Source organism: Mchenga conophoros, linkage group LG1, assembly GCF_057382185.1.
Source record: "Mchenga conophoros isolate Kocher_MC1m ecotype Shallow Benthic linkage group LG1, M_conophoros_male_GT1.1, whole genome shotgun sequence".
NCBI lineage: Eukaryota > Metazoa > Chordata > Actinopteri > Cichliformes > Cichlidae > Mchenga > Mchenga conophoros.
In genome coordinates this window covers 21,369,516-21,381,942 of record NC_140526.1, presented here as the reverse complement: position 1 = coordinate 21,381,942, position 12,427 = coordinate 21,369,516, and the positions used below count along the sequence as shown (strand labels likewise).

The following is a 12,427-nucleotide window of genomic DNA, read 5'->3' as shown; positions in this document are numbered from 1 at the left end:
TCAAATATCTGCTCAGTTTATCAAGACACCACATATTTTCAAAAGCGCTCCGACGTTTTCGGAGACATCTGTTACCCACTAGCTCGATAGCGAGCCGGGGGCTAGGCTCACTAGCGCCGTGAGAACACCGGACTCCCCGCAAATCGTTTTCAAACCCACCGCCGTCTTTCACTCCTCAGGTTAAATATATATGAGTCACTTAGATAACTTAAAATGTTATTGTTTGGCTTTTTTTTTTTTTTTTTAGTATTTTATTTGTTCCTGAGTAAATCAGTTTGTCTGAGATTAAAGTTATAGTTTTTACACAGCTGAATAAACGTCAAGCAGACAACTGATTATCAGAAGTGTGAGATGCTCCAGAATATACTCCAGTGTCCTGTTATATTTTAGATAGCAAGGAGTTTATTAAACTTCACCGAAACAATCTGCAAATTTCATTAAAATTTAATAAACTATCATCTTGTCTTTATTTTTAGTTAGCACAGACCTTAAACACTTAAAGCTGTAAGCTAATGATAGTTATATAAGAGCAGATGCTGCTGGTGCAATAAGCTGTAGTTTTACGTCCAATGGATGATGATCTGATTAGTCGACTAATCGCAAAAATAATCGGTGACTAGTCGACTATCAAAATAATCGTTTGTGGCAGCCCTAGTTGGCAGCTTCGCATTTCTTGCATAACTGGAAGTTATGTTTGTTAGAAATAAACCAAACCCCAATACTCTCCCATTTGCCAGGTTACAGCTTCTATATTGCACTATTATTAAAGCTGGGAACAGCCATTTATCCTTGATAGAGATCTCTGAGATACACATTTGACGTCTACATCTAACCACATTTTACTCTTACAACTAGCTGAGCATCATTCCCATTTGGGATATTACGGGAATCTCATCAACCCAGCAACCGGCTGAATCCATGCCATCACTGATTGCCTAATCAGACATGTAGGTAAACCTAATAGAACAGAACATAAGAAACTTTTGCAACACACCCACTGATGACATTACAATACAAAACCCAACGTGGCTCAAATAGTTGGCAGTTCGTCTTGTAATCGGAAGGTTACAAGATATGGCAGCCTCGCTTCCCTCCACCAGTGTGTGAATGTGAGAGTGAATGAATTGTGGAATTGTACAGTGCTTTGAGGGCCCCGAAAAGCACTATATAAATGCAATCTATTATTATTATAATTCTTGTAAAACCACTTGAAATTAAAAGAGAAAACCTTTGCTTCTGTTTTGCCAGGAATGCTCTTATCTAGTCTGTATCTTGAAACCAGCCTTAATGTGTTTCTGCTGACCGCGATCCCACCGTAATCAGAGAAACAGCTTCTGTGTGCAGTAATGTTGTGGTCATCATTAAAAGAGAAAATCCAAGAGGGGAAATACTGCGGAACCCAAAGCTTTTCCAACTTATAAACTACTCCCTAACTATGCTCAGAGTTGTCACTCTTAGGCTGAACTAACAAGTGGATGGACTCTGGCACAGAGCTTTCCAGGCAGTAGCAGAAGGTTTCCAGTGTGTGGCCTCAGAATTAAAATTTTGCATTTTGCAGATGACGTGGTACTTGTGGCTTCACTGAGCAGTGACCTCCAGCTTGAGGAGAGGAGGTTTGCAGCCGAGTGCCAAGCAGCAGGGATGAGAATTAGAGAATGAGAATTGTTTATGTACATTTCTAAACTCATTGATGGAAATGAGCTGCAAGTGACCTGAACAGTATGGATACAAAAAGCAGAAATAAGCTTCCTGTGAAGGGTGTCTGGGTATTATCAGTGATCAGGTGAAGATGTTTTTTGGATGTTTTGGAGAGCCACTACTCCTCAAAAAGAGCCAGTTTAGGAGGTCTGAGCATCTAGGATGCTTCTTGGATACCTTAGCGGGAGGAGGCCCAATTCGGCTAGCTTGGGAATGCCTCTGTATCTCCACATATTAGCTGGAAAAGCTCTGCTCTGCTTGGACTGCTGTCCCCACAACTCAGACAAGGAAGAGTCCAAAAACAGATGGCTGCGTGGACTCATATTACTAGTATGCCTGATAATCACACATCTAAAGCTGCAGACTTGCATCTATCAGGGTACCAATAGCATTATCCTATCTTTAAAAGATAGCAGTAGATAGAAGTATTTTGCTCTTATGGAAGGTCTTCTTTCTTTGTTTTGTTTTTTTCCAGGACTGTGCTTGTTACATAAGCCGTTGCCCAATGTCCAAACTCGAAAATCCAGACCGTAGAGTTTGGGCTCTGTGTCTGTGAAACACATTCCAAAAGCAGTTTGATTCAATAAAAAGTTATGATACACCACCAATAAATTGTTTCAGAAAAGCAGCTGGGCAGATGCCTCTTTTTCACTTGGCAAATTGCAATTTATGGGGAACCGCATGCCAAACCGTATATAAACCTTTGCCAGTAAAGGGAAACAGCGCCTTAATGCAAAAGGAAAAAGCCAGGATACACTGCGGGTTCGATACAGGCTGCATCCTTCAAACGAGGCGCTTTCACATTCCAACTCATTCGTGAAAATAATTCCAGGGTTTATGGCTCATGACACTAGCCCCCAGGGACACAGACTCAGGTCCAATTTCTAAAAGAGGAATCTGCCGGTTATATTCCTTGCTATCAGACTGACGACTGCACATAATTTTTTATATTTCAGAGGTACGTACATGACAAAAGTGTGTGCCAGCTATAGGTTCAACCAACAACAACAAACTCTGGATTTAGAAGGGGCCAAACTTCAGTGTTTTATTGCTTGTTTTAAATCACTTCAGTCTGGTGGACCAATTGCACAATAAGTGTGATCTGAACTATATTTCATGAATTGGGTCATCTGCCTGGTAATGAAAATATCACAAATAGTCTAGCTGGATTTATGTTGACACTCAGGGGACACAGAAAAGAAATAAAACAGCAATTTAAGCAAGTTACTGAAACTGGGTCATGCGATTCCAAAGAAAAACAAAAAGCAGACCTAAGTAACAAACAACAGCATACATGTGGAATTATGGTAAACAAAAAATACAGTGTATGGTATTGCAACTTCAGCCTTACGTACTTGCATGCATGAGCTTGCATTAGAAAAGCTCCACTGCCACCAATTTAAATACTTACCTGACTTTAAAAGCATTAATGTCATACTATTACAATAATAACCAACAGCAATTCATTATTTTAAAAGCTGGAGTCTAATTTTACTACAAACTGTGAGCCAGCCTAAAACTCAACAGATTGTGGGCTCTGTGTTATTTCTAGCAGATCCATTCGTAGTAATCTAACAATGAGAAGTGGGTCAGGGCAGTGGAGCAAATGCCAGCACAGAACAGGAGGGTTAATGAGGACCCATGTAGGGATCCCTGGTTTGAATTAATGAGCGAGGTGGCCAGGAAAAATCTGCCGTCTAGACAAGCTGCTGCACATTACCGTGAATAGCATGCCTTCAATGAAAACACTCTTCTCACTCAAGTCATCGCTGTGGAGAATTCATCTGTTTATTTTCCTAACAAATATAGAAGGCAGTGCGATTTTCAAGTTCTGCTGCTTACAGACACGGGCGTTCCTGCAGGACTGGTGTCCAAACCATCACCCGATAGGAATACAATTCAGTCAGGACTTCAGGAATATTTTTGTCCCCCAGAGAGGCTTCCACAGAGATAAGACATAATCAGCCACAACTCATGCTAGTGGATTTTTACAGCTCCCTCTCTCTCCCTGCAGCTAACTTCTTCATCATCAGGAGGCAGGCAAAGAAAAGACTTAACTCGTGGCCCCTGCGTCTTCTTGTGGCGAGACCATCTGAATGTGAATCCATTCAGACTCTTCGGGTGACGCCAGGAACATTTTGTCCCCGGAGCACAAAATATTCATTTGTCAGTTGGCGCCGGGGTGCACAGAGCTGATGAAAAGCACTGTTTACCTATTATGCATAGCAAGCGATGGTGACTGAGGGGATTCAGCTGCTCCAGCCCCCTTCTGAAAGCACATGGCACTGAACGGATGCCATTGAAAAAGTGGCCGGGAAACTTTCTTTTATATCCTCAATGCAGATTAGATCAGTTTTTTAAACTTTCTCCAGGCAGCTCATTATGCATCACTTTCACAGGATAACAGTGCATCATGAGAAGTGATAAACTGTAGTACCATTCATGCCCTGTGCACAGCACGAACAATGCGTGCAATGCCAAGATGTTTTCATGGCTTTATCTATGAATGCTTGGAAATGTGTGCAAAGCTGTTTCCTGTCTTGGATGAAAAGAATGCGAGGCTGGACCTGAGGTACAGCTTGTAAGTGGAAGCATGAGGAGCTTCCTGTCCCACAACAGTGGAGAGGAAAGAGGAGGGAAAAGGACACTGGCCCAGAGCAGGCACTGCCCTTTTGTTGCAGCTGTATAATGTTACGCCCATCATGAACCACTTCAGCATTCTTCCAGCAAATAAATAAATAAATACAACACAACAACTCGCTGACAAATGTGGCTACAGCGGGTAAATACAGACCGGAAACAGAGCATGCAGGACAGCTGAGGTGCAACAGCAAGCGCCCCCCCCCCCCCCAAAAAAAGAATACACAACATAGAAGCAAAACCGGCTACCAATAGCAATCCTGACCTGGCTTGAGTAAGCACACAAATATGATAAAGGAGGAGCTAGATTTTGGTTTTATGTGGCTGAATGGCCCCTTAGACCTGATAACAGGTTCACGATCAACAGGGCAGGATGTGACAGATTTTTTTTTCTGAATCCACGAGAAGTTTCAGCTGATCCAAGTCAAATATCCCAACTCCTCGTGTGTAAACATCCACTGGTGACTTAACATCAGGCGTGTGCTTTCTGTGTAAACACACGCCCGCTGGATTGAGCGTGTGGCTGGTTGAGGAGGAGGGGGTAAAAACCAAAAAGGAAGAAAAAGTATCTCCCAGTCTCGCCTTGTAGCCGTGTGGCTAAGCTAGCGCAATGCTATCTAGCATCAACATCATCACACACACACTGACTGACGGCCTGGACATAAACCTCAGCTCCGCCAGCTCAATCTGAGAGCCAAACTTACCGGCTTTCTCCTGATCGTATCCCACGACAGTAAAATAGTCAGCCAATCTAGCCATGTCTGCCGCTTTTCCCGAGATTTACCAACACAATTCAGCATTTTTCCTTCTTCCAAAGCACAGCCATGTTTGACAGAAGGAGTGTCACTGCGCTTGCGTGCAGGAGCGGGATACATCCATGGGCGTGGGCCCTCTCGAGTTTACAAATACAGCTCTGTGCTCCAGCAGAGGCTCGTTTTGGCCCTCAAGCACTGTTTCTTTTTATAAATCGAGGGCAACCAAACCTACAGCCACCAAAACCAAAAGAATACTATATTTTGCTATAACTGTGTGAAGTTTAGGAAAATTATTTTTATTTGAACGGCCTCATATCACAGCATTAGTCAGCTCATGGCACAGTTGTAAGTAATATGCAGTATAACAGAAAAGAAACCAAGCAATTCTAATAGGGAATTTTATCTAGGCCACTCTTGGATTTGCTAGAGACTCTGTAAATAGAATAGAATAGAATAGAATAGAATAGAATAGAATAGAATAGCCCTTTAGTGTCATTGCACGTGTACAACGTGGGTGCTCCAGCCAACCGTGCAGGAAAAAAATAGTAAAGACATCAGGAATAAAATAAATGGAAAACAGAAGAGACAAGATATATACAGTAGAACTGCTCTAAAATGCAAACAATTAAAAAAGAAACACACACACTCACTTTCACTTAGTAATGTAAAATATTTGCATCAGATTTTTAGTCAGCAGAAGTTTCCATGTTACTATATCACCACATGCTGTTTTATTATCCATGCTATGCTCTTTTTTTAGCATGGTGATTGTGATGTAACATCTCTTAACCAGTGGAGTGTGTACAAACCCTTAACCTTAAGTGCACATTGGCCACTAGTCAGCTCTGTCTGAAGCTAAAACTGGATTTTCTGATTTATTTTTACTTTTTATGCTACGAACTCCAACGCCAACTGCAAAAATTAAAAATCCCCATGCAGGGACTATTCCATAGACGTACAAATTTAATGTAACATTAATTTTTTTAGTTGTTTTTGTGTAAAAAAAGGGGTCAAATATCGTGTTTGTGCAACATATTTAGTATCAATGAAAAAAAAGAGAAAAGGACAAGCCGAGTAGCACGTGTCGATGAGTAATATGTGAGTGAGAGAGACAGGCATCCACCACCACCACCTTTGCTGTCAACAATAGCAGGAAGACAGCAAGCAATTTCCTCTCTCTTCTTCTTTTTTTCCCCCTCGTGCTGTTCATCTGCTAGAAAAAGGACACAGGTAGTCAAAGAGTTGAACCTGTGGCAGAACATATTAAAACTCCTTTTTTATAAAGTGTTTATCGCAACACAAGAATGATCATTATGTAAACAGACCCCACAGCACAATGGATATTTCAAGGTAATAATTATGACTTACCTTTGCAATTTGTGCTTTGGGGACTGACAGCCTCTTTTTTCCCCTCTCCTCCCAAACATGACAACTGTTGCTCGGCTTTTCTGACACACAGACCTACTCACGCATTAAACTGTAAGGTTGTACAAAAACTGTCGGGTCATCTTACCAGGACAACATCACAAAGGACTTTCAAAAGATTGCTATATAAGGAGCCAAAAAGCACTAGAGGAGTTTTGTTGTCATGATTGCACCATCTCTTGTTGTAAACTCTGGTAGGGGAATTATTTGTCTGCTGGAGGCAATTATCATTACAAAGTGCTTGCAAAACATTCGCTGGTTTACAACACATGTGTTTGGCATTTATGTATTTTTTTTTAGTTTGAAATATGACACCAAAGAATGAGGTTGTCTGAGTTATAAATAAACTCAAGAAAGTTTTTAATTATAATGATATACGAATTACAGGATGCTGGTGCGCTACAGGGGAATTTCAAGCGTTACATCGTCTTTAATTCAGTTTGAGCTTTTCTTCCCCATAATTGAAAGTGAAACAAGTATCAAAACTGAAAGAAATACTTGGACCTTCTCTGCAATGTTAATTTACACCATATCCAGTGCCTTGTGGAAATTTCTGTACTGGAATTTCTATTCTGAAAAAAAAGAGAAAAGTTGGTATTTACAGCATTTCACACACAGGGTCATTCTTGGGTGCATATTACCTGTTTGTGCTCATCTCAAATACAGACACACACTAGATCTTCACTAGCCGTGGCTCAGTGAGATGAGATAAACAAAGTCTTAGCCTCCCCAGCTGGTTATTTTTTATGCAATTTTATGTGATTTATTTATTTATTTTCGTCCTCCCTAAGGGGCTCGTAATAAGCATCTGTCTCACGAATCCCACAGACAGTTTTGATTTTCTGCGCTGTGGAAATCTAAAACATTTTCCTGTGTTTTCGTGTAAAAGCAACATGCAAATTTTGAGTTATAATGAAAAAGATATAAATATAATAAAGTTCAAACTAATGAGACATGTTGGTATCACCTGTGTGAACTTGCATTCCTAAGGTGAAAAGTGAGGTGAGATTACTCACACACACTGGCACACTGAGTTAATATTGTTCACACGTGACAGTTCTTTTGTAACTTTATTTCTAGTTAATTGTAAAATTCCATTTCACATTTATCTAAATAAATTTGTGGTAAGCCCATAGTCAAATATTTGCCTCTTACAAACAAAAACATAGAGCATACTCTGTTTATAGTTGGGAATACATGTATTATTTAATCCCTTATTATGTTCAGTGTCTCTTTCAACGTCTCAAATTCATCATCCAGTACATTCTCAAGCTAATGTGGAAGTTCAGCACATCAGGGAGTGCCCTGAAAAGGAGTCTGATGAAGCATTCCTTAAATTTTACTTCAAACAATTAGCCAGATGGACTGAAAAGAGCATTAACAAAAACTATAGCCGTGTGACCTTAAAGTCCAAATATTACAACTAAAGTTCAAATATTACAGCCACAAAGGAAAAGCTCTTTTCTTTCTGTGATTAACACCCACTGGAGAAAGCAGCTATCTGACGCGAACATGTTGTACGTTTACTGGCACAGTGAGTGCACTGTTTGACTTACATAAATAATGACTACCCATTTGGTTATACACACACTTAAATTCAAACAAACAAACAAACAAACAAACAAACAAACAAACAAACAAACAAACAAACAAACAAACATTATTTTATTTTTAAGAGTCATGCTGAGGTGCAAAAAGAAAAAGAAAAGAAAAAAAAGAAAAGAAAAAATCTAGTGCTGTGACTCACTGAAAGCATGAAAGAAGAACACAATGACAGCAACTCTTAAATTTCCTTTAATGCTTCATGTTTAATGCTTTTTCAAATGCATTCCTGAAGTTTTAACTGCTGTAGTACATGAACAACAGCGCAGCAGTAGTGTACTGGATGGGGTGGGGGGGAAAGGATGAGAGAATGAGTGTGTCACTCATTAGCCCCTCCTACAATTTTTGTATAAAGGGCTGTCCGTCTGGTGTGTAGGAGCTATTAGCAGAGTGACACAGCTGCCTTACAGAACTAGAAGCAATCTCAAGAAACCTGTGGAGTACTCTTTCCCAGCTGATTCTAGAAGAAGAAGAAGAGCTTTCTCATCCAACTAAAGAACAGAGACTAAGGTATGTGCACTTGCCTTTAAAATAGACATTGCTTAGATTTGTTATGCCACTAGCTGATGGCTTTATCCTTGCTTTTTTGAGGTCAGGGCACAAGTGTAGAGACAAGAACAGGTTATCTGTCTGGTTATATAAGCAGTTCAGCTCTTAATGTGTGCGTCTGTTAAGGAGTTGCCTTTAAGGTGCAAAGCATCCAACAGGGGCAGCATACCATGTGCTGTTTATCATATTATTGCACATAATTTTGCTGTTTTGTTCTATTTAATCAGGTGACTGAGTTGAATTACATTTGTTTGTGAACTATTTTTGCCTGCTTAATGGGAGACTGTGTCCTTCACAGTACTGGCCAGGGGCCCAAAGCATGGTTGTAGGTTTACTTAGCCCAGCAAGATCTGACCTTAGCTTAACTTTCTAAATAAATGAATGATATGTGCAAATAACTTGGCTTTTGGACTCTTGTGTAAGCAAGCACACTTATTACAGTATGAAGGAGTCTAGCATGGACAGAAGGACAGCAGGAAATTTGTATAGTTAAATATTAATAAAAATGTACGAGTAACTAACTATTGATTTTTTTTTTCCTTCTCCAAACAGGAGCCAAAATGAAATTGATCTTCCAGTCCTTCACCTGCTGCTGTTTGCTGGCAACAGTAGCACACTGTGTGGAACTTGAAGTGAATCCTGAATTGAAAAAGAGGTGAGTTAACTGAGGCATGATTTTCATTTGAACCCGAGGCAGGGTGTGACACTCAGCATTTCAATTATCTACCTTGGACTAATGGCATTTTTTTCCCTTCCTCTTACAGGCTAAGCATATGGCTAGGAAGCAGACTGAGGCGAGATGTTGACACCATATCAGTAGAGAAGAGAGCAGAGGCTGAGCACCTTGTCAGACCAGAAGACATCAGGGATGCATTGTTGCCACATTCCAGGTAAGATCGTGCAATTCTGACAGTCTTATTATAAAGTAAATATAAATTCAAGAAATCCAAAGTCAGCTATTAACAGTTCAGGATTGAACAGTATAGACTCATGCCCTCTCCCTTTGTCCTCCAGCACTGACATCCACGTCCGGACCAAGAGGTCTTCAGGCTGTTCCCTGGGTACCTGCACAGTGCACGACCTGGCAGATCGTCTGCACCAGATGGGCAAGTCAAGGGGCGGGAATGCACCTGCCCACAAAATTAGCGCACACGGATATGGCCGGAGGCGTCGCTCCCTTCCATCATACAGAGTCTCACTAAGGCTAGAGAAGGGCAGGCTGAGGCCCGTGTGGAGCACGGTTGACTCACAAGTTCACAAGCTTGAGGCCCTCCTCAGACGGACATGAGCACCACTTTGCAAAGGGAGTTGGGAACAAAAGTAAAGGAGTAGTGTCCTGTGCGCTCTGCTTTAAAATTCTTGAAGTGCCTCAGACTACAGCCAAGTATGCTCCAGCACATTTGTTCCAGGCTGGAGGACTGAGTCAGTGAATCAGAGCAAAACTGGCTGCAGCTGAGTTTGTCCAAAGCCCGAGCCTTGCAATGAGCTCAGCAATGTACAACTTTCAAAGAAAAAAGAAAAACTGCAGCTGCTTATAGACACTGGATGGCACAGCATGGAGCAAACTACAGGTGCTGCTCTCTGCATGGCAGAGGAAGAGGAAGAGTGCTAATACCTGGCAAAGTGGACTCATCCTCTCGATCAAGGGGGAGGACTCTTCTAATATTCTGGGACTTAACACATTTATTCCTCAAGGCCAAGACTTTGATAAGTGCTATCCTTTAAGGATTTGTGCCATTGTGTTCCATGAAACTGTCAGTACTTGTCTGCACTTTTCCATTTGGACTTAAAGTCAAATGAATCATCAGGAAAAGACATCTTCATCACAATGCCAAACACGAAGATAGGCTCCACAGCTCTAAAGCTATCAGTTTATATCAAGTTTTGGACACTGTATAAGGGAAAAATGCCTTAGATTATGTGATATACGTGCCAGTTCTTAATGGACTGAAATATACTTGAAATGTTATTGTTTGTAAAAAAACACAAGTGCAATCCATATTTGTTTTTATTGCAGGTATGTGTAAATATGAATTACTTTATTTAAATATTACATAGGAGTTACAGTAAAGTACTTATACAGATAGAGCTATTTTTGTACAGGAAGAAATATATATGGGCATTGTAGCTATTTGTCATTACTCTTGCAAACTGTGGTAATAGGATATCTGTTTTAGAGGTATATTATATATTTGTAAATGTGTTCTATTTTATTTGTGTCGCAGCAATAATGTCATTCAATAAACATTTTGCATACAAAATCTAAACCTTGTTTGGCTCTCCTTTCTTTGTGCTCCTGGCTCGTGTGAATTCAAAGTGGCACTCTATTGTCTGAGGGCAGACTGTTACAGCAAAACAAAGAGCACCTGGACTCTGTTAAGTGTTTAAAGGTTCTCATTAGAGCCCCCCTCCCTTCTCTTGCTGCATCCCCCTATTTATGATCCCACTCAAAAAAAAAAAAAGGGCAGACAGGTTGCCAGGCACATTCCTGCTAGGTTCAGCTCACATTTGCTGGCTCTCTCGACACCACAGAGCAGCCCTGAAGCCACTGGAGGAGGCTGAGGCTTTGGCTACATCTGTGTTCAATGGAAGATGTTTGGGACACAAGTCGGCTGATGCGGGGGGTTCCGGTTTAACATTCTTTCCATATCATCCCAAAAGCTACTCAAACACGGCACCGATCAAAACGTTCCTGTTCCAGCACAACAAAGACCGAACCAGATTTAAATCATTCAGATGTCCCATTTTCACCCCTCCTAAACCATTTAATATATTCAGAAGTATTCACAACAATGAAATGTGCACTTTTTAACACTCATTTAAATCACAGAGGGAATAAAAGATGGGTCTTTCATATCAGCTCAAAGATTATTACTACTCTTTCTTTGTAATTTGAATGATAAGATTCCTGCTTTTAATTTAGTGGAAATTCATATTACAGCTGTTCAAAGTGCAGGTAGAAACAAAGTGAGGATCACAGCGGTGTTATGTGTCCTCTATTGCCATCTAGAGATATTTGACGGCCATAACTGCAATATTATGGCACAATTTAAATTGGTATTATTTATTCACTTAGGTTAGTCAGCTGAATGAAATTATTAATTAACAGTGTTGGGTGAGAACCTTCCTTTTTTATATTATTAGATTACAAATTTAAGTTCTGCCTATCCCGATTGTGAGCATTCACAGTTTAAAAAAAAAAAACAAAAAACAAAAAAACAACTGAATGGGCGATCGTGGCTCAAGAGTTGGGAGTTCGCCTTGTAATCTGAAGGTTGCCGGTTCGAGCCCCGGCTTGGACAGTCTTGGTCGTTGTGTCCTTGGGCAAGACAATTCACCCGTTGCCTACTGGTGGTGGTCAGAGGGCCCGGTGGCGCCAGTGTCCGGCAGCCTCGCCTCTGTCAGTGCGCCCCAGGGTGGCTGTGGCTACAATGTAGCTGCCATCACAAGTGTGTGAATGGGTGGATGACTGGATATGTAAAGCGCTTTGGGGTCCTTAGGGACTAGTAAAGCGCTATATAAATACAGGCCATTTAATATAGTTTTTGTTGTAAAAAGTTTTCATTTGAACGATTTAGATTTGTTTTCTATTTTTGAAGTATAGACAACTGATACATTTAATAATTAATATAGAACAGTAACTAAAGACAAAACGTGAACCACAAATTACAGAATAGCAAAAGAGCCACACATAGTGCAATAAAACTGAAGCAAAGCAAATGTGCCATCTAGTGGTAAATCAAACGATGGATTTCTTA

At 40.6% G+C, this 12,427-nt stretch overlaps 2 protein-coding genes across 4 annotated transcripts in view; one reads left to right on the top strand and one right to left on the bottom strand.

Annotated features, from left to right (window-relative positions):
- The window catches only part of sbf2 (SET binding factor 2), a 113,345-nt gene extending 108,128 nt beyond the window's left edge, over positions 1–5,217 (bottom strand). For 2 of the 3 annotated variants that reach the window (XM_085269799.1, XM_085269801.1), the window contains exon 1: positions 5,043–5,217. In XM_085269799.1, coding sequence (XP_085125925.1) covers positions 5,043–5,213 — 171 coding nt within the window. In that variant the 5' untranslated portion in view covers positions 5,214–5,217. The remainder of the gene's footprint in view (positions 1–5,042) is intronic. The other variant, XM_085269800.1, reaches the window with a different exon arrangement.
- A 3,269-nt stretch (positions 5,218–8,486) lies between these two features.
- On the top strand, positions 8,487–10,936 carry adma (adrenomedullin a). The gene is made up of 4 exons (XM_085269798.1): positions 8,487–8,630; positions 9,222–9,324; positions 9,434–9,559; positions 9,684–10,936. The coding sequence occupies exons 2-4, from the start codon at positions 9,230–9,232 to the stop codon at positions 9,955–9,957; spliced, it is 495 nt and encodes a 164-aa protein (XP_085125924.1). The 5' UTR covers positions 8,487–8,630; positions 9,222–9,229; the 3' UTR covers positions 9,958–10,936.
- Positions 10,937–12,427: the final 1,491 nt, after the last annotated feature.

What these genes read in the sequence shown, in the direction of transcription:
- adma (XM_085269798.1), top strand. Translation starts at nt 9,230, where the DNA reads ATGAAATTGATCTTCCAGTCCTTCACCTGCTGCTGTTTGCTGGCAACA. An exon ending in AATCCTGAATTGAAAAAGAG is followed by an intron (nt 9,325 to 9,433) that starts GTGAGTTAACTG and finishes TTCCTCTTACAG; the next exon opens with GCTAAGCATATGGCTAGGAA. An exon ending in GCATTGTTGCCACATTCCAG is followed by an intron (nt 9,560 to 9,683) that starts GTAAGATCGTGC and finishes TTTGTCCTCCAG; the next exon opens with CACTGACATCCACGTCCGGA.